This window comes from Ursus maritimus, unplaced genomic scaffold (assembly GCF_017311325.1).
Source record: "Ursus maritimus isolate PB19 unplaced genomic scaffold, ASM1731132v1 scaffold_25, whole genome shotgun sequence".
Taxonomy (NCBI): Eukaryota; Metazoa; Chordata; class Mammalia; order Carnivora; family Ursidae; genus Ursus; species Ursus maritimus.
The window spans coordinates 37,752,706-37,773,762 of record NW_024425008.1 but is presented as its reverse complement, the minus strand read 5'-3'; the positions used below and the strand labels follow the sequence as shown (position 1 = coordinate 37,773,762).

General features: G+C 33.6%; 1 protein-coding gene and 1 pseudogene across 1 annotated transcript in view; both read right to left on the bottom strand.

Moving 5' to 3' along the window:
- Positions 1-8,254: 8,254 nt before the first annotated feature.
- Positions 8,255-21,057, bottom strand: part of CUNH14orf39 (chromosome unknown C14orf39 homolog) — a 52,854-nt gene continuing 40,051 nt past the window's right edge. The window contains exons 15-18 of the mRNA XM_008701352.2: positions 18,122-18,127; positions 17,720-17,858; positions 11,777-11,834; positions 8,255-8,615 (exon numbers count right to left, since the gene is read on the bottom strand). Coding sequence (XP_008699574.2) covers positions 8,416-8,615; positions 11,777-11,834; positions 17,720-17,858; positions 18,122-18,127 — 403 coding nt within the window. The 3' untranslated portion in view covers positions 8,255-8,415. The remainder of the gene's footprint in view (positions 8,616-11,776; positions 11,835-17,719; positions 17,859-18,121; positions 18,128-21,057) is intronic.
- Positions 19,084-20,447, bottom strand: LOC103672607 (annotated as a pseudogene).

The following is a 21,057-nucleotide window of genomic DNA, read 5'->3' as shown; positions in this document are numbered from 1 at the left end:
GTCCTATAGGAAACATAAACATAATTTTACCCAAGTGAAAATAAAAATTAAACATATCAAAATTTGATGGATATAGCTAAAGCAGGGCTTAGAGGAAATGTTATAACATTAATTAGTAACGATAAAAGAAGAATGGTTTCGAATCCATAACATAAGCTTTCACTTTAAGAAACTAAAAGAATAAAAGAAAATTAATGCCATAGCAAACAGAAGGAAGGGAATAATAAAAAGTATAAACCAATAAAATTGAAAACAGAAAAATAGAGAAAAATCAATGAAACTGAAAGGTGGTTTTAAAGGGAAAAAACAGTAACATTGATAATCCTCTAGCCAGACAGACAGAAACAGCCTACAAATGATCAATATCAAGAATGAAAGAGAAGTGATCACTAAAGACCACACAATCAATAAAAGATTAATGAGGAAATATTACAAACAACTCTATGACTATTAATTTGAAAACCTAGATGAAATGGACTAATTCTTTGAGATACAAAGAATCAAAACTCATTCATGAAGAAATAGATAATATATTCCCCTATTTAAGAAACTGAATTCAAAGTTTAAAACCATCAAACACAGGAAACTCCAGGATGAGACGGTTTCACTGGTAAGTTTCCCCAAACATTTAAGAAAAAAAAAATGACAATTCTACACAATCTCTTCCAGATAATACAAAAGGTAAGAACATTTCCTAATTCATTTTGAGACCATCATTACCCTAATACCAATAGACAATAGAAGAAAACTACAGATCAAAATTTCTCATGAACATAAATTGCAAAAGTCCTCAAAAGAATACTACCAAATTGAAATCAGAATATATTAAAAAGGATAATACATCAGGGTTTATCCCAGAAATTTATGGCTGGTTCAACATTTAAAAAGCAATCAATGTAATTCACCATATTAATAGACTGAAAAAATACAATATGACAATATCAATTGACGCAGAAAAAGAATTTGACAAAATTCAACAGCCATTTATATTAAAAATTCACAGCAGACTGTTAATTGAATGGAATATTCTTAACCTGACAAAGGCAACTATAAAATAACCTACAGCTATCATACTAAATGGTGAAAGACTGAATGATTTCCCCCTAAGATTAGGTAAAAAGCGAAGATGTCTTCTCTTCCTACCCCCTATTCAAAATCCTAGTGGAAGTCCTATCCAGTGAAATAATATAAGCAAAAGAAATAAAAAGCATGTATACTGAGGAAAAAAAGAAATGAAACTGCCTCTATTTGCAGACAACATTACTTACATAGAAGATCGCAAAGAATATATAAAAAAGCTACAAGACCTATTAAGTGAGTTTAGCAAGATCACAGGATGTAAGGTTAATACACAAAAATCAACTTTATTTCTCTATACGAGCAATAAACAATTGACATTCAAAATAAAAATTAGAAGAAATATAGCATTTACAATAGTACCAAAAGGAGAAAAAGAAGAAAAATAAATATAAATACAACAAAATATGTGCAGGACCTGCACTATGCAAATGACAAAATATTAATGAAAGAAATCAAAGAGATGTATGTAAATAGAGAGATATACCATGGTCATGATTAGAAGACTCAAAATTGTTAAAGGGCTGAATCTATAGGTCAGAGGCACCTGAGTGGCTCAGTTGTTTAAGCATCTGACTCTTGATTTCAGCTCAGTCATGCTTTCAGGGCCGTGAGATTGAGCCCCACATCAGATTCTGTACTGGGTGTGGAGCCTGCTTAAGATTCTCTCACTCTCTCTCTGCCCCACCCCCTCTAAAAAAATGCTAAATCTAAAGGTCTAATGCAATCCCAATTAAAATCCCACAGACATTAACAAAAATCATCAAGCTGATTCTAAAATATATGTGGAAAGGCAAAACAACTAGAAGAGCTAAAATAATGTTTACAAAGAACGAAGTTGGAGGACTTGCACCACCCAATTTCAAGATTCATTATAATTCATAGTAATCAAGAAAATGATTATAGATGAAAGGATAGACACCTAAATCAAATGGAAAAGACTAGAGAGCCCCAAAATAGACCTATATAGGAGTACCTGGGTGGCTCAGTTAGTTAAGCATCTGCCTCTTGATTTCAGCTCAGGTCATAATCAGGGTTGTGAGTTCAAGTCCGGCACTGGGCTCCACGCTGGGAGTGGAGCCTACTTAAAAAAAAAAAAAAAAGATCTATATGAACGTATTGATTGATTACTGTCAAGGATACAAGTTATTCAATGGAGAAAGGACAATCTTTCCAACAAATTGTGCCCCCCCCAAAGAAGTTTATCTTGATACATACCTCACACCTTATATAAAAATTAACTTAACTGTATCACAGACATAAAAGTAAATATAAAACTCTAAAGTTTTTTTTTTAAGATTTCATTTATTTATTTGAGAAACAGAGAGAGAGCATGAGCAGGGGCAGAGGAAGAAGGAGAAGCCGACTCCCCGCTGAGCAGGGAGACTCTGGGGCTAGATCTCAGGACCCTGGGATCATGATCTGAGCTGAAGGCAGATGCTTAACTGACTGAGTCACCCAGGTGCCCCAACTCTAAAATTTTTTTAAGTTTATTTATTTATTTATTTATTTAATTTCTAATCCAACATGGAGCTCAAACTCACAACCCCAAGATCAAGAGTCACATGCCCCTCCAACAAAGCCAGCCAAGCACCCCCAAAACTCTAAAATTTTTAAAAGAAAACATAGAAGGAAAATTTATGACCTTGGATTTGGCAAAGAGCCTTTATATCTAACAAATAACCAAAAGCACAATTCGATGATAGATTGGACTTTATCAAAATTTAAAACATTTTTCTCTCTGAAAGACAGTGTTAACAAAATAAAAAGATAAGCCACAGATGGGGAAAAAATATTTGTGAATTGTGTATCTAATAAAGGCCTTGTATACAAAATATATAAATAACTTGCTTAACTCAACAATAAGAAAACAACCCAATTTTTTTAATCAACCCAGATATTCCAATGGCAAATAAGCATATGAAACCATGCTCAGCAACAACTAGGGAAATACAAATTAAAACTACAATGATATACCACTTTATACCTATGGGAATGGCTAAAATCTTAAAAACTGATAATACCAAGTATTGACAAAGATGTGAATCTTCATACATTGCTGGTGGGGACACAAAATGGTACAGTCACTTTGTAAAACAGTTTGGCAGTTTCTTATAAAGTTAAACATATACTTATTGTGCAACCCAAAAATCCCATTCCTAAGTATTTACTCAAATGAAATAAAATTTTATATTCACATAAAATCCCACACGAGTGTTTTTGCAGCTTTACTCATAATCACCGAAATCCACTCACATGCCTGTCAACAGGCAAAGGAATAAGCAAACTATACCACATCCATACACTGAAATACTTGCAAGAAAAAGAAACAAAATATTGATTTATGCAAGGACAGGATGAAGCTCAAGTACGTTTTGCTAAGTGAAAGAAGCCAGACCCCAAAGGCTACATATAGTATGTTTCCGTTTATATGACATTCTGGAAAAGACAAAACTAAAGGGACAGAAAACGGACCCATGGTTTCCAGGCTTTAGAAGTAGAGGGTGGGGCTGACTACAAAGGATCACTAGGGAATTTGGGGGATGATGGAATTATTCTATATGGTACTGTTGTGGTGGATACATAACCTATTTGTCAAAACCAATAGAACTACAGATCACAAAGAGGGAGTTTTACTATATAAAAAATTTTAGGGGCGCCTGGGTGGCTGTTAGTTAAGTATCCATCTCTTGATTTCAGCTTAGGTCATGATCCTGGGGTCGTGAGATTGAGCCCTGCTTTGGGCTCCACACTCAGTGGAGAGTGTGCTTGAGATTCTCTCTCTCTCCCTCTCCCTCTGCCCCTCCCCTTGCTTACATGTGCTCGCTCGCTCTCTCAAGCAAATAAATCTTTAAAAAAATTTTTTAAAGATCAACCAGGAAATTCAGATAAACTCAAGATGGAATGCATAAATGAATATAACTATATTATGACTGACATAATCATAATTAGGGAGTAGGGAAGACAGGAGTTATCCTAAGTAACTTTGACTAGATGCTCTAAAACTACAAATTAAAAGAAAGTACACAAACACTAATATATACCCTTTATCATTGGCTAGGAAATGGCCACCTAAAAATATCCATATACCACTCCCTGGAACCTGTTGATGTTACCTCATATGACAAGGAATGGGTGGGGGGCAAGGAAGGATTTTTTGGATGTGATATATTAAGACGGAGAGACTATCTGAATTACCCATCCAAGTAGACCCCATGCAAACACATGTTCTTATAAGGGAAAGGCAAAGGGAGATTTCACACATGGAGAGAAGGTCATGTGAAGGCAGAACAGAGAAAGATTTGAAGATCTTGGCAGTGATGGTTAATTTTCTGTGTCAACCTGGCTAAGCTATGGAGTGCCATTGTTTGGTCAAACACCATTCTAGATTTTGCTGTGAAGGTATTTTTAAATGTGATTATCATTTAAATCAGTATGTTTTGATTAAAGCAGACTATTATTCATAATGTGAACAGACTAAACCAAAGACTTTAGGAGCAAAGACTGAGGTTTCCCAAAAAGGGAATTTGGCTTCAAGATTATAACCTAGAAACCCTGCCTGAGTTTCCAGCCCGCCTGGTCTGTCCTGTGGATATCAGACGCAAAACTGTAGCATCAACTCTTACCTGAATTTCCTTCCTGCCAATTTGCCCTACAGATTTAGGACTTGCAACTTCCACAATCATGAGAACAAATTCCTTAAAATAAATCTAGATGATGGATGGATATATAGATAGAAGACAGAAATAGATGCTATTGGTTCTGTTTCTCTGAACCCTAACATAATGGCCTTGAAAACTGGAGTGATGTGGACACAAGCCAAGGAATGTCAGCAGTCACCAGAAACTGGAAGAGGCCTCTGTAGAAAGTATGGTCTTGCTAACACCGTGATTTTTACCCAGTAAAACTGATTTTGGATTTCTGGCCTCCAGACCTCTGAGAGAATAAATTCCTGTTGTTTCAATCCACCAAGTTTGTGGCAATTAGCTACAGCAGCTACAGAAAACTAACATACCCTAATTGATAAATTTGTTTCTTACCGGGTCTGGGTTCACAATTCTGAAATTATATGTATACTAAGGTTGAACAAAAGAGTAAATAAATTATAATTAATGAAAGCCAAGTTTCTCACTGTCAGAGAAAGAAGTTTCAAATAAAAGAACACTAGAATGACCCTCATGTTGCTGGAGTTATCAGTACAAGCTCATGTTCTAAGTATGTAGATAGATGATAGATAGATGATAGACAGATGTATAGATTAATATACATACATATATTTCCTAGCTCTGTCCACTGAGAATTAGTGATACCACAGTAGCTATAGTATATTAGACCTCCTTTGAGGATAAATCAGAGTCTTAACTGAATTGGAATATTCCTCTTGTAAATTTAGGATACCTTTTCTAATCATAGAAAAAAAAGTTAGTCTAATCACATTAAAATAGGTTTTTTCCCCTTAAACATAATCTGATGTGCAGTTATAGTTTTTCTACTAAATGTAACAGAGGGTTCTGGGACTGGACAGCACATTTCTAAAACCTTATTGAATAGAAGTGGAGACAAGTTATTTTGAATATGACAGTTATTTTGAAGATTTCATCTATAATTAGGGGAATACTATTCTTTAAAATTATCTTTAGAAGGCTGTTTGATTATATAGTTATTTCTGTGATCTATATTAGAAACACTGCCCATAACTCCACTAGTTGAGATTTGTGATATTCAAACACAACCAAATAACTCTGGTTCTTTTACCTTATACCCAGATGGTATTCAACCAAATATATTTCTTTTAGGTGACATAAACTTTTTAAATTTTAGGTGTCAGCAGCAACAAACCACAACACAATTAGTTGTTATCATTGGAACTTATCACTGCATATCTGGACCAGTGCAACTGCCTCCAACTTGATTTAACTCTAATTTCTCCCAACTCTAACCGTATTACCTGTTTAACCTTTCTTAATCATCCCTTTTATCTTGCAGCTCTGGCATTTAAGACATAAATTCCTTATCAGCTTCAGAAACCAAGTCAAAACACTTGAAGATTCTCTATTCATCAGTCTTACCATATCTAGTAATCTTAATTTCCTACTACTATTTACCATTCTGTTTAGGCCTATTTTGAATATCCTCCACTTGTACTAAATTTGTGATTGCAAATTTGTGATTGCATTGTTCCCCTTACCTAGAAAGCCTTCCCTGCCTCTATTACCAATTCAGTTCAATTCTATTAATTCAACAAAAAAATTAATGAAATATTATAAAACACTTGCCACTAGAGTTAGGCAACAAAAAATGCAAAGCTTAAAAAAAGCAACAACATTAACATTCAATAATTTTACAATCTACATACCTTTAATGTCCTATTTCAAATCCTACATCTTCAATGAATCTTTGCCAGGCTTTCCCAGTCCATGTAACCTTCTGTTTTATAATTCTAATAGCTCTCAATCTCTTCTCTACCACAGACCAAGTTATAAACTATAGAATTTGATTATAAACTATTTTATTGTAATGTGTTTTTGTTGTTTCATGTTATGTCTCCTCAAATAAATGATAAATTGAGTATAAGACTGTCTTTTAGCTCTTCTACATACCCTCAAAATGCCATGCACACTGTACTTTAAAAATACCTACTTTATCTCTTTTATTGATACATGATACCTGTGTGCTAGGCATTTCTCTATTTAAAGTAAAAATAAACCATGGAATCATTGGGTCTCTCAAGGCTAAACCAGTTTTGAACCTCTTAAATAACAAATAAACCAATTACAACATTTTCTTCTTCCTCATATATAGCCAATGTCTTTATTACATCAAAACAACCAATTAATTCAATCACAGGGTCAATAAAATACTTGATATAAAAAGAAAAACTCCAAGTTTTTAACTGAAATTTTCTGTTTTCAACCAGTTGTTGAAGCTTTTATTTTTAAAATACAGTCCGAAATTTTCTTAAACTCTTTCTCTCATTAGAAGTATCTATTCTCTCTGACTTCTATCACGTCTTTGGGAAGGCTTTATTTAATATAATTGTGATACGTTGTGGACACCCTGAAGAAGCAAGAGAGACTCTCACCCAAAATTTGGCTTGATATTGAGACTAATGGTACCACACACACCCCAATACGGTATGAAAAGGTTTATTACTCATATAATGACATTTTCTGGAGAGAGCAGGCCAGGACTACCTAGTTTATCTAAAAATGGCTTGAGAGATCAGAGGAAGGAGACTGGCTGTGGGTTTTTATGGTGGTTGAGGGTGGGACCAGAACAAGAGTTCCTATACATGGCTTGAACTTCCCACTGAATGCTAAAGTTGGGAACACCTGGGCTTTCTTATCGGCTTGATCAGATGTGGAGCAGAAAGGAAAGAAAATGCTGTGAAGCTTAAAATCTGTCAGCAGTCACACACCAGAATTTGGAGTCAGACTTTATTACTCGGTAACTCAATGTAACCAATTTAAAAAGCACAAAATACAAAGAGGTTGAGCAATACATTTATATAATTTCATCAAAATTTAAATATCTTCATTTAACCTATATAATTCACAAGCAAATACTGCATATAAAACATGAAGGCCAATTTTTTTGTTAGAAACAGAAAACAAAATTTTAAATGTTCTTCAAAAAAGTTTAAGCAAGAAAATATAACAGTATCATCATTAATACAACGATCTAGTTTTCAGAAATTACTCTAGCCCTTCACATTTAATTTCTTTCCATTAAAGATATTAGAATAACTGATAAAATTAAAAGTTTATTATTTGTTGTATTAGAATAACATATTTTATTCACTATAAATAACATGAATTCTGCGAGAATATTATTAAAGCACCACTCCTTATACTGCAACAGTGAAGCATAAGTGAAACAGTGGTTTTAAAAGCATTTTTTAGTAGCAAAAGTACAAAGTACACCTCAACACTAATTCTGCTAAAAGATCTTCTGATGGCCTAAAGTTCTTGTTCTTATCAAAACACCTAAAATACTACCAGAATGAAACTTAGGTTCTGGGGAGAAGCAGGCTTAATATTTATAGTAAAGATTAATGAAAAATCATCAAATTCTATTATGATTAATTCTGCCTAAATATGGCTTGCAAAATCAAAACCAAGTAAGTAATGATAGCAAATGCTTCAAATAAAACAAAATTTGATGACATAGGGTTAATTGCCCTCAATATTTAAATATATAATCAAATAATGTAACTATGGTAACCCATTACTGCTTTAATCAACAAAAGAAAGTAGTCTTCATTTTTAAGTAATAATGTAAATTTGTGCCCTAGATGATTACGGAGCAGTTAAATAATTTGAGATATTAGTAATTAGTTCAAAAAAAAGTAAACTGTGTTGTATTTTGTGAGGAAGATGAAAAACCTTTTACAGAAGAAGGTGCTGAGTTTTGATCCTGTTCAAATGAAAATGGAAAACTAAAATCATCTTTTCCAGTTCCAAATGTATGAGTTGAAGAGTCTGATGAAAAAGAAAATGTGAAGCCATCGTCTCCTTCTGGTTTTCCAAATAAGTTTCCTGAGGAAGATAAACATTATAATACCATGCTATTCCTGTTACATAATTTGCATCATCTATTAAATTATAGTATACTGTAAACAATAAATAGGGTAACACTGAATCACTTATTAAGCAGATATTTAACTGTATTCCTACAGGGAAAGAACTGTCCTTTGTACTATGAGAAATCAAATAGATCTAAAATTACTTTCAAGTAATTTGAACTCAAGTATAATAAGGGCTAGTATATATGGTAGAAAAAGGGTTACAACACCTCAAATGGAGAGAATAGCACAGAGGCAGAGAAACAGGAACGCATGGGAAGTATTAGAATAACAGAAATCAATTCAGCTTGTCAGGAGCACTAAGAAATAATAAAAAGTTATTAAAAGAGTATTAATGAAAAGGAGCTGGAAAGATAGCTGAATGTCCAACTATAGAATCTGGACTTTATTTTATATGTAAGAGGAAGCCATTAAAATTTTCAAGTGGAGGGGCAAAGGGTGGCTCAGCCAGTTAAACAAAGGAATCTTGATTTTGGCTCAGGTCATGATCCCAGGATTGTGAGATCAAGCCCTGCCTCCCACTCCATGCTGGGTGTAGATCCTGCTTAAGATTCTCACTCTCCCTTTCCCTCTGTTCCCAACCAAACTAATTTTTTGTCAAATTTTCAAGTGAAGATATGACAGGATTTGAACTACTTTGTAAAGATTACCAAGGAAAGAATGCGTAGAAAGGCTGGAACAGTAGAGCGTCTAGAAGCAGGGAGAACAAGAAAGAAATGATGAAAGCTTGGTCTTACAGTCATAGCAAAGTGAATGGAGAAAGATGCTGGGTCTGAGAGATACTGCAGAAGTCAAACTAATTCAACTATTATTTATGAGTTACTACAATGTACTGTTTGTGGCATTGTTCAAGGAAATGGACAGAACAGTGAAAAGGCTTCTATAGTTCTAAAAGGAATTTTTTTAAAGATTTTATTTATTTTAGAGAGAGAGAGAGAGCACAAGCTGGGGGGAGGAACAAAGGGGGAGAGAGAAGGAGAAAATCTCAAGCAGACTCCACGCTAAGCATGGAGACTTATGCAGGGCTCCATCTGACAACCCTGAGATCATGACCTGAGCCAAAACCAAGAGGCAGATGCTTAAACACCTGAGCCACCCAGGCACCCCAAGAGGATTTTTTGAAATCAACTTTACATAAAGAATTATTTGGTTAATTACTCCAAGAATTGCCTCTAAGGAAAAATATTATTTTTCATTCACTGTATTATGTAAGACTATAAATATTAAAATATTTTAATATCTTTATTACAATTTTAATTATTAACAACTCAAAATGCAGTAATCTAAAAACTTACTTTAAGTCTTTTAAAGCACTTGTATTTTTTCCATGAAGAAACAATTCAATTAAGCAGAACAATTTACTTTGTAGCACTTTGAAATTTCATGTATCTTTAAACACCTCAATTATTTCACCCTCAATAAAGCTAAGCCTACCAGCAGTAGGGTGGGTGAATGGAGGGATGGTTAGAAAGACAGATGGACTGACTGATTACCAGATACTTGAGTTCTTCCTGTATCCCTTTATTTTTCCACTGACTTCAGTACATATCCATAAGACTTAAATGAAGAAAAATAGCTGTAACATAGCTAAAGGCTCAGAAAGATTTAAAATCTTGAATCTCCCTTTGAATAAATGAATTTGATGTTTTTATTTAATTTCAGAAGAAAAGATGTTCATATAAAGTCTTCATAAAACTCCTAGGCTCATTATGAATAAAATAATAGATTAATGTGCAAGGTGCTATGGACAATACAAACGTGAATAAAACAGAATCCCTGCACTCAAAGACCTGTAATTAGAAGAGACTTACTAACATAGCATAATTTCAAGAAAAAGAAGAGATTTTTATATATATTAATAAATAATAACAGACAACAGAATATTTTACAGTATATTAAAAAAGAAACATACAGAAAAGTGAAGAAGAGATCTTTTGGGGATGAAAAGTTGAAGAGAAATAAAAGAATTTATGGGACCTGGTCTTGGAAAATGGTTAGAAAGAAATAGAAGTTGAGGATTTCAGGAAGAAAAAAGTGGGTAAGAAGGTGTTGGCATATTTGGGATGTAGTGAGTTCTTCAGTCTGACCAAAAGCATATATTATTTTTATAAGAGAAAAGGCTTAAAAGATATGTTGGAACAAGGTTAGATACATCACAATAGAATAAAAGAAAATAATCATATGATCATCTCAATAAATGCAGAAAAAGCATTTGACAAAATTCAACATCCATTCATGATAAAAATTTAACAATTTAGACATAGAAGGAACATATCTCAACATAATAAAAGCCATATATGACAAGCCCACAGGTAACACTGTACTCAATGGTGAAAGGAGGAGAGCTTTTCCTTTAGGATCAGGAACAAGACAAGGGTGCCCACTCTTACCACTCCTATTCAAAGCAGTACTGGAAGTCCTAGATAGAGCAATCAGGCAAGAAAAAGAAATGAACATATGTGTGTGTGTGTGTATATATATGTATATATATGCACACAATGGAATATTATTGAGACATTAAAAAACCAGGAAATCCTGCCATTTACAGTAACACTAACGGCATTATGCTAAGTGAAATAAGTCAGACAGAGAAAGACAAATAATGTATGATTTCACTTGTATGTGGAACTGAAAGAAAGGAAGAAAAAAAGAAAAAGGAAATGTCCACTATTCTATCACCAGAGCCAAAGCAGTACTGAATATAAAATATACTATATGTATACACATATATATTTATATGTTGAATGAATCAGTTAATCATGGGATAAGAGAAGAAAGAAGATCCAATAAAAAGTAAGCACCAGAGATATAGGAGGAAATCTAAAAACTTCAGAAAGAAGATGAGAATAGTCAACTATATCAAATGCTACAAAATAGTGAATATGATAATAAATACAAAATACCCATAATGTTTAATAATTGTTAAATCACTAGTAGTTATTGGAGAATTTGGTGGAGTAGTGAAAGAAGCTAAATTGCTACAAAAAATAATTAGTGAGTGGTGCACAACAGAATTTTAAAAGAATAAACTGAGGGCCTGAGAAAATCAGAGGCAAACTAAAAAAGTGGAGAAGTTAACATGTTTTTACATGTAGCAAACTTCAAATCACTTACCAATTTCTTGTTGTGATGATAGAGGATTTAAATTTCCTGCAGAATAATGTTCATTAAACTGAAAAATAATTTCCATTCAGTATTACTCAAGAAATCAGTGAAACAGTAGATATGGCATTTATATTTGAATATAAAGCCTGGTTCTTCTAATAAGCATAATTAGAGTAGACAAAATGGCAACATTCTATATAGCACACTACTGTACTTTAAAAAAGAGATCTATCTTTAAAACCTATCATTTGTTTATATTAAAATAAGGCTTATTGATTTGATTCCAGCCATAGATAATATATTAAAAGGTATATATAGTATACTAAAGATAGTTCCTACTTTGGAATATTAATATAACCTAAAATTCTAATTAACATTTGCTTTACTCTGAAGGCCTTTTACAAAACAGGTTCTTGGTATTGTTTTCCTGCCCATAAAAGTAATAGGAAATAAGACAGTTTCATGTCAGTTCAGATCAAGTTTTGCTGCCAAAAGTCTGTTTTCTCTGTAAAACAGGGTTTGTTTTTTTTTAAATGGGATCATGGCAACATAGTTTTCTGTCCCCTTTTTTTCTCTTAATGGTGTATTATGAGCATTTTCCCATATCACTAGTCTTCCAAAACCAGATTCTTTTCATGGCATTTTCATATTTTTCCATATGAACATACCATACAGTTTCTTTCTTTTTTTAAAGTTTTTATTTAAATTCCAGTTAGTTAACATACAGTGTAATATTAGTTACAGGTGTACAATTTAGTGATTCAATACTTACATACAACACCCAGTGATCGTCACAAGTGCACTCCTTAATTAACCCCCCCCCCACCTCCCTACCCTCTGGTAACCATCAGTTTGTTCTCTATAGTTAAGAGTCTGTTTCTTGGTTTGCAATCATTCTTTCTCTTTGGACATTTAGGTTACTTCTGTTTTTTTCTAATACAAATTACACTTGAGTAAATACTGTTATGCACAGATTTGCATTTTTTTGACAATTAATAAGGAAAGCATTTTCCCAGGGATTTTTATAAGTCACTTGAATTTCTTTTTCAGTGAATTATTTATTCACCTAAAGAACTTTGTATATACCTCTACTGAGGCAGTAATTCTTATTAATCCATATAAGCTTTTTACATATTAAAGATATTAATTCCTTATCATATTATTGCAAACATTTTATATCACATTATCATTTTGTCTCTAAAATGTTTTTAACATATAAAACTTTTCTATGGAACCAAACCCAAACTCTTTTTATTTTCTTTTGACTCTTCTTCCACTGTTTTAATGCTCAGAGAATTCTTCCTTTTATTAAGATCTGATGAATATTTAAAGTTCAAGACTTTCTAGCCCATACTATTGATCAATTTATCAATCCTTGTATCACTATCACATTTTGATTGCTCTTGGTTCCTCCTCACCAGTCTTCTTTTCCACAATATTCTTATTATTAATGTCTGTAGGATCTATAATACTATTTTATTTGCAAAATAGGTAAATTGTCTCATCTTTTTGTTAGTCTAATGATAAGTTTATAAGTTCTGTCAATTTTTCTCAAAGAACCAACTTTGGCTTTGTCAATTTTCTCTGTTGCTTATTTTCTATTTAATTGATTTCTCTTATCTCCCTTATTTTTTCATTCTATTTACTTTGGGTTTACTTTGTTCTTCTTTTTTTAGATTTTCTTTCTTTTTTTAAAGATTTTATTTATATATTTGATAGAGATAGAACACACAGCAGGGGGAGCAGCAGGCAGAGAGAGAGAGAAGCAGGCTCTCGGCTGAGTGGGGAGCCCAATGCAGGGCTCAATCCCAGGACCCTGGGACCATGACCTGAGCCGAAGGCAGACACTTAGGCAACTGAGCCACCCAGGCGCCCCATTTTCTAGATTTTCAAGATGAAAACTTAGGTCACTGATTTTAGACCTTTCTTCTTTTCTATTAACTGAATTATTTAAAGTATTAATTAAATTATTTAAAGCTATGGTTTTATTTTGGTTTTGGCAACATCCCTCAATTTTGATACACTGAATTTTCATAATCATTCATTTCAAAATCTTTTCTAATTTCTCTCATGATTTCTTCTTTGATCCATGGCCTAATTATTTAGGATTTTCCTTCTATCTTATTGATTTCTAATTTAATTATATTGTGGGCAGAGAACATACTCCGTATGATCTTAATCCTTTGAAATTAAGACTCATTTTATGGCCCAGAATATGGTCTTGGTGAATGTACCATCAGCACTTGAAAAGAATATACAGGCACACCTCAGAAATATTACAGGTTTGGTTCCAGACCATCACAAAAATGTGAATATCACAATAAAGCAAGTCAAATGAATTTTTTGGTTTCCCAATACATACAAAGGTTATGTTTACACTACACTATTAGTGTGCAATAGCATCATGTCTTAAAAACTGCAATATTTAAATTTTAAAATACTTTATTGCTAAAAAAAATGCAAACTTTCATCTGAGCTTTCAGTGAGTTGTAATCATTGATCACAGACCACCATAACAAATATAATAATAATGAAAAAGTTTGAAATATTGTAAGAATTACCAAAATGTGACAGAGATATGAAGTGAGCAAATGCTTTTGGAAAAATGATGCCAGTAGATTTGTTTGACACAGGGTTGCCACAAACCTTCAATTTATTAAAAAAAAAAAAAGCAGTATCTGCAAAGTGCAATAAAACAAGACATCCCTATATAAGCTGCAGAACTAAGTATGCTGGATGTGGTTAGTTTCTATAAATGTCAGTTAGGTCAAGAGGGTTGATGGTATTGTTCAGATTTTATAGATCTTTATTGATTATGTTGTCTAATTCAATCAAGTGCTGACAGAAGGGTGCTAAAAATCTCCAATCAAGTTTGTGTTTTTTTCTATTTCTCCCTTTGATTCAGTCAATTTTTGTGTCTGTATTTTTTTAGTATAGTTGACAATGTTACATTAGTTTTGGGTGTAAAACTTAGTGAACTGACAAGTTTATACCTGATGTTATGTTCACCACATGTATAGCTACAATCTGCCCCATTACATTGCTATTACAATATCATTGACTGTATTCCTTATGGTCTGCTTTTCATTTGTTTCTGTATTTTGAAGTTGTTATTAGGCACATACACATTTGTCATAGTTATATCTTGCTTAAGAACTGCCCCTTTTATTTTATTTTTCTATTAGAGAGGGAGAGAGAGTGAGCAGGGGGGAGAGGGAGAGGGAGAAGCACACTCCCCGCTGAGCAGGGAGCCCGATGCACAGCTAGATCCCAAGACCCCGGGATTATGACCTAAGCCGAAGGCAGATGCTTAACCAACTGAACAACCCAGTCGCCCCTAGCCCTTTTATTCTTAAGAAATGTCTTTATCTCTAGCAATATTCTTTGTCTTGAAGATTACCTAAAATGATGTAAGTATAGCCACTGTAACCTTCTTACAGTTTTCATGATATATCTTTTTCCATCCACTTACTTTTTTTTCCTTTCAAGATTTTTTAAAGTTGTAGTTAGTTAAAATATAGTGTAGTATTAGTTTCAGGGTAGAATTTACTGCTTCATGATTGCATATAACACCCAGTGCTCATTACATCAAGTGCCCTCCTTAATACCGATCACCCATTTACCTCATTCCCCCACCCACCTCCTCTCTAGCAACCCTCAGTTTGTTCCCGATTGTTGAGAGTCTCTTATGGTTTGCCTCTCTCTGTTTTTATCTTACTTTATTTTTCCTTCTCTTCCCCTATTTTCATCTGTTTTGTTTCTTAAATTCCATATATGAATGAAATCATATGGTATTTGTCTTTCTCTGACCGACTTATTTCACTTAGCATAATACCCTCTAGTTCCATCCACATTGTTGCACATGACAAGCATTCATTCTTTTTGGTGGCTGAGTAATATTCCTGTGTGTGTGTGTGTGTGTGTGTGTGTGTGTGTGTGTGTGTATCATGTCATCTGCAAATAGTGGAAGTTCGATGGGTATTAAGGAGGGCACTTATTGTCATGAGCACTGGGTGTTGTATGTAAGTGATGAATCACTGAATTCTACCCTGAACCTAATATTACACTGTATGTTAACTAACTGGAATTTAAATAAAAACTTGAAAAAAGAAAAAATAAAGTGTGCTTCTTGTTGATAGCTTATAGTAGGGTCATATTTTTTGATCTACTCTTATAATCTCCACCTTTAATGGAGTATTTAGCCCATTTATAGTTAATGTGATTATTAAAACTTTTCATATTTGGGTCTAACATTTTACTATTTGTTTTCTGTTTGCTCTCTCTGTGTTTTGTTACTCTATTACTTCTCTGCTTTATTTTGGGTTGATTTTTTTGGATTACATTTTAATTTATTGCCAATCTTATTTTTGAACATTTTCTTGATTATTCTTGACCAGGAAACTTAGTAATTATCTGCCAATCTCATTCCCCACCCCAACACTACAAAGCAAAACAAAACAAAAAATTAAAGATAAACCATCTTTCTAGGATTCCAATTAGATTAGAATTCAATTACATTTATAAATTATTTGGGGAAGAAATACATATTTACAATATTTTATTCTATATAGCTACTTTCTATGTCTATGTACTCAATAATTTTTGTCAGTAGTTCTTGTGGTCTGCTTTACCCAAATGTACATGTTTCCTGTTAAGGTGACATACATGTATTTTGCATTAATGTTAATATTGTAAATGACAATTATCTCATTGTATTCTACTTTTTTATGCCCAGCACACACCTGGGAATTACCTGTTTTTGAAATAAGCATTGAGATAAAAATTGAGACAAAATTGAAGACATGAAATACTATGAAATGTATAGTACTATATCGTCCATCAATAAACTTATAATTTCAACAATTTAAGATAATGTGGGGGGTATAGGAATAAAATATTCTAATCCATATAAAACTGGTTAAATGTGACTAATCTAAATGAACAACAATATAATACTTATTATATTACACTACTACATACATTAGCATTATTAAGTGGTTAGAATTTTTGCAAGGCTTTATGCATATAAACTCATTTAATATCCATAAAACTAATGGCTACATCCAAAATCCTACATCCAGTACACACTCAGCCAGTGTGTCAGCAGAGTCTGGTCTTAACCACTACACTGTGCTGTCTCTACTGATCAAATAAAGTATATCTTAATTTTCAGTCTCAATTGCCAAATACAGAAATAAACATTTTACTGTTCTATCACTGAATAGCAGAAATCACTATTAGAAGAAAAATAGGTCTTTTAAAATTAACCAATAACGTTGCTATGTACACATATGTAAATAAAAAGACCTGGGGAATTTTTCACACTGAGAAATGAAAAGTTTGTTTAGAAGTTAGGCACATAGACTATAAAGCCAAATTAATTTTAAACTGCCTTTAAGTGCAATTTAAATCATCCCTATCCTGATATTCTCTTTTTTATAAACAGATACCAACTGAGGGCACCTGAAATTGAAAACAAAAACATAATGGGGAAACGGTGCTGCATTATCAATACTCGGAATCTTTTTTAAAAATTGCCTCTGCTTTGTACTCTGCTCCAAGATAGTTTGAAACTAAAGAATTAAAATTACTTGGGGGGGGGTACCTGGGTGGCTCAGTCGGTTAAGCTTCCGACTCTTCATTTTCACTCAGGTCATGATCTCAGGGTCATGAGATGGAATCCCAAGTCGACCTCTGCATTCAATGGGGAGTCTACTTAAGATTCTCTCCCTCCCTCTGCCTCTTCCTCTGCTTGCTCACTTGTTCACACCCTCTCTCAAATAAATAAATACACCTTAAAAGAAAAAAGATTCTTTCTCCCTCCCTCTGCCCCTCCCCACCCCTGCTTGCATGCATGTGCGCATGTGTGCTCTTTCTCTCTTGAAAAAAACTACTTGAGATTGATTTCAGTGTACAGTTTTTTAGAAATAAAACTTTAGCTTCTCATATTACCTGATCTGATGAGATTTCTGAATCAAATATAGTAGAATCAAATAAATTCAATCCAGGAGATCTAGAAGTATAATTCATAAGAAAAGAAAATCCAGGGGATTCCTTTTGTGTTTGACCTTCAGGCATTATATTTCTATTTCTGTTACAAAGAAATAAGAAATAATAAACATGTTAAAAATATATTACTAAATATTGCAGACTGGTAAACAATAGCACAGAAGTAAGAATCAACACAGTAGGGTAAGGGAGAGAATAGTTATTGAAGTGACAAACCTCTTGAGAAAAAGATGGTCTGAGGTGGAGAATAATGTTAAAGTAGAACAATTACGGAATAATAATGAATTCCAACTGAGAATATACTGTCCGGCTCAATTCTAGGTATTTCCACTGGCATTAGCTTACTTATTCCTCATAGTAAACCTACGAAATAGGTACTATTAATACCACCTCCATTTTACAGAAGAAAATTTTGAAGCATAGAAAGGATAAATGACTTTCTCCAAGAAATATAAGTGCCACAGTTGGGATTTGAATTCAGCAATCCAGATTCAAAGTCAGAGCTCTTAACTTGAGGATATATTTTCTCCAAGATCTTGAAAGACAATGATAAGATTTTAGTCTTGATGAGAAGTCAGCTGTTACATATTGTTGCATAAGGAAGTTAAACTATAAAATGATTTGGGAAAAATAGAGAACACAGTGGTTAGACGAATTCTGGAGGTAGAGCTGCCTGTATTTTTTTTTCTTTTAAATATCCGTGTCTTGGCTTTCATATTGTGCATATTGGCCTCTATGGCACTACAAGTAAACATGAAAATAGTTCCCATTTCCATGCTATAACACCATTTAAAATTAGTATGGACAAGGTAAACTTTGCAATGATTAATATTCATTTGGATAACTACAATTAAATGAATATTAAATCAAGCAAGAAATAGGCTATGTTCAATATGCTCTAGATGTCAGGGTGTAATATTCAATGTTATTTAAAACTTAATTTTCTTTTTTTCTCTAAAGGGACATCTTCTCTGTATGTGGGTGCTCAAATGAAAACTGAGGAATTCATTCTGACCATAAGAACAAAATTCAGACACAAGAGAGTGCTTGCCTCCTCCTCTAAAAGAATAGATTTGCTCATTATCTCTCTCTCCAGACATCATTTCCCATATCATTAATGAAAATGCTTACAAGTACCAATCCCAAAATTCTGTCTTCAAGCGTAAGTTATAAATTTAAAAAAGAGTGGTTCATTATACTAAAAAAGTCAAATTCCAGCAACACTAATGCTAAAAATGACATTAAATTTCTTAGCATCCATGCAGCATATTTCCATGAGTTTTCTATTATGTGCAGATTTATTTTCCTTAAGAAGTAAAATGAAGTTTGAATAGTACAGTCTGTGGTGTGGTGACATCAGCAACTGTCAGTTCCTGCCCATCAACGAGTCCCAATTCTTTCAATGTCTTGGAGAGCTTTGGCCTTGTTCGTTCTTCAATAGAGGTTACTGACTGTAAGTAAAGTGTTCTATTTTTTCCCTCTAATGTGGCTGTGATGGCTGGAGATTTCATCTGCAGAGAAGCACTATTAGTTAAATAATCCAAAACCTCCTGCAGTTTAGCGGATGGAGAAAACTGAATATTTTGAGGAAGCTTGCTACAAACTGGGCAGTTTTCCTTTCTCTCTGCTTCAAATGTGTACATGTACAGTCCATCTGCATCATTGAATACCAAGTATTAGGAGGAATATATGCACTTGTGGCTATTTTAAAAACCTCAGTGGCACACACAGCTGCAATGACTGTATTTGTAGAAGCTACTGCAGGAATGATTCATTTTACTACTCCTTGAGTGAGTCTATAGGTAACACCCCTAATATTATATTGTGATTCTCTCTCAACGGACTTTTGGAAAATCCACTGAATATGATCAGGATCATCTCCATCTAATGGAACTCCTTCTCCAAAAGCTGCTCCTTAGGCCGCTGCAGTATCCTTACATACTCAATACAGTATTCTGGTAGCCTGGACATAGATGCAATGGTGCACATGGGAAAATTAACCTGTGGAGGATACAGTTCTAGTGTGCATTCAATACAAGCAGTCATTCCAGGCAGAATCACCATGGCATTTCCTTTAAAACCTTCTGTCCCCCCATCTATCAAAAGGACAATGGAGCTTGGATCTAATACACCATCTTCATAATTTAGAAGAGATATCAGCATGCCATTTATCCATCTTCTGGCTATGATAGGGTCCAGTCCACATACAATTTTATGAAACCGTCGATAGAAAGTGTCATTAAAATCCTGAAATCTTGTTGAAATGTGGAACTACATTACAATTAGAAGCTCTGTCATTTAGAAATTCTGCAGCAACTTCAGCCTTAGGTCTTTCAACATCTTTAGGCCTATATAAAAACTGCTTTTTAGACTGGAAGCATCTATAGTGTCCATGTCTATAACAAATCTATCTAAAACCAGACAATGCCAGATTTTTCAGGAGCTCACATCCTAAGCTGCCAGCTCCAATGACCAGAACTTTACATGTATCTAACAAAAACTGGAGAGATTCAGTGCTCGGTTCAAAATCAGGATGTGTGAAGGGTCCAGATCGCTCGAGGAACTTCTTTACATGGTTCCAGCGACCTTCCCAGTCTCCAGTGTCCCCACACCCACCATCAACAGCCATTTTCTCAGTCAGCAGCTCCTCTATTCTTCTTTTCTTCTCCGACTCCTCGCCATCCGCCACATTGTTCTCCTGAGCTGCCTGCATTTAAATCTCAACTCTATCACTGACAAGTTGTATCACCTGGGATTCTGTTTCCTCTTCTATAAAATAAGTATAATAATGTATTTACATCTCATAAAATTGTGAATATTAAATGAGCAATATTTATAAAGAATTTAGACACAGTTAATGCTATTGTCAAATAAGATAGAAATCTGAAGATACTTCCATAACTGTCTCCACTGACCATCAAGAAGTCCCTTAACTTTACAGATCAGTTTTCTCATCCATCAACAGATGTTTCAGCATATAGCTGCCATATCCTTTTACAGTTCTCATATTTGATGATGAGTTCCACTTTGAATATACTGTGTGTAGAGTCAACAGCATGTCTTTAATATATAAAACTCTTATTAGCTATTTAAAGTACAGAAGTATAACATGGGTGAGAGATTTCTGACGTGGAATCTGTTTGACATATGTTTTAAAAGAATCTTACACGTTTGTAGTTTAAAAAGGGACTAAACTAAACAAAAAGCTTAAATACAGCCTATTCTCTTGGCTATAAACTACAAATCTGTGGTTTCCAAAGTTAAATAATAATGTTAAGAGA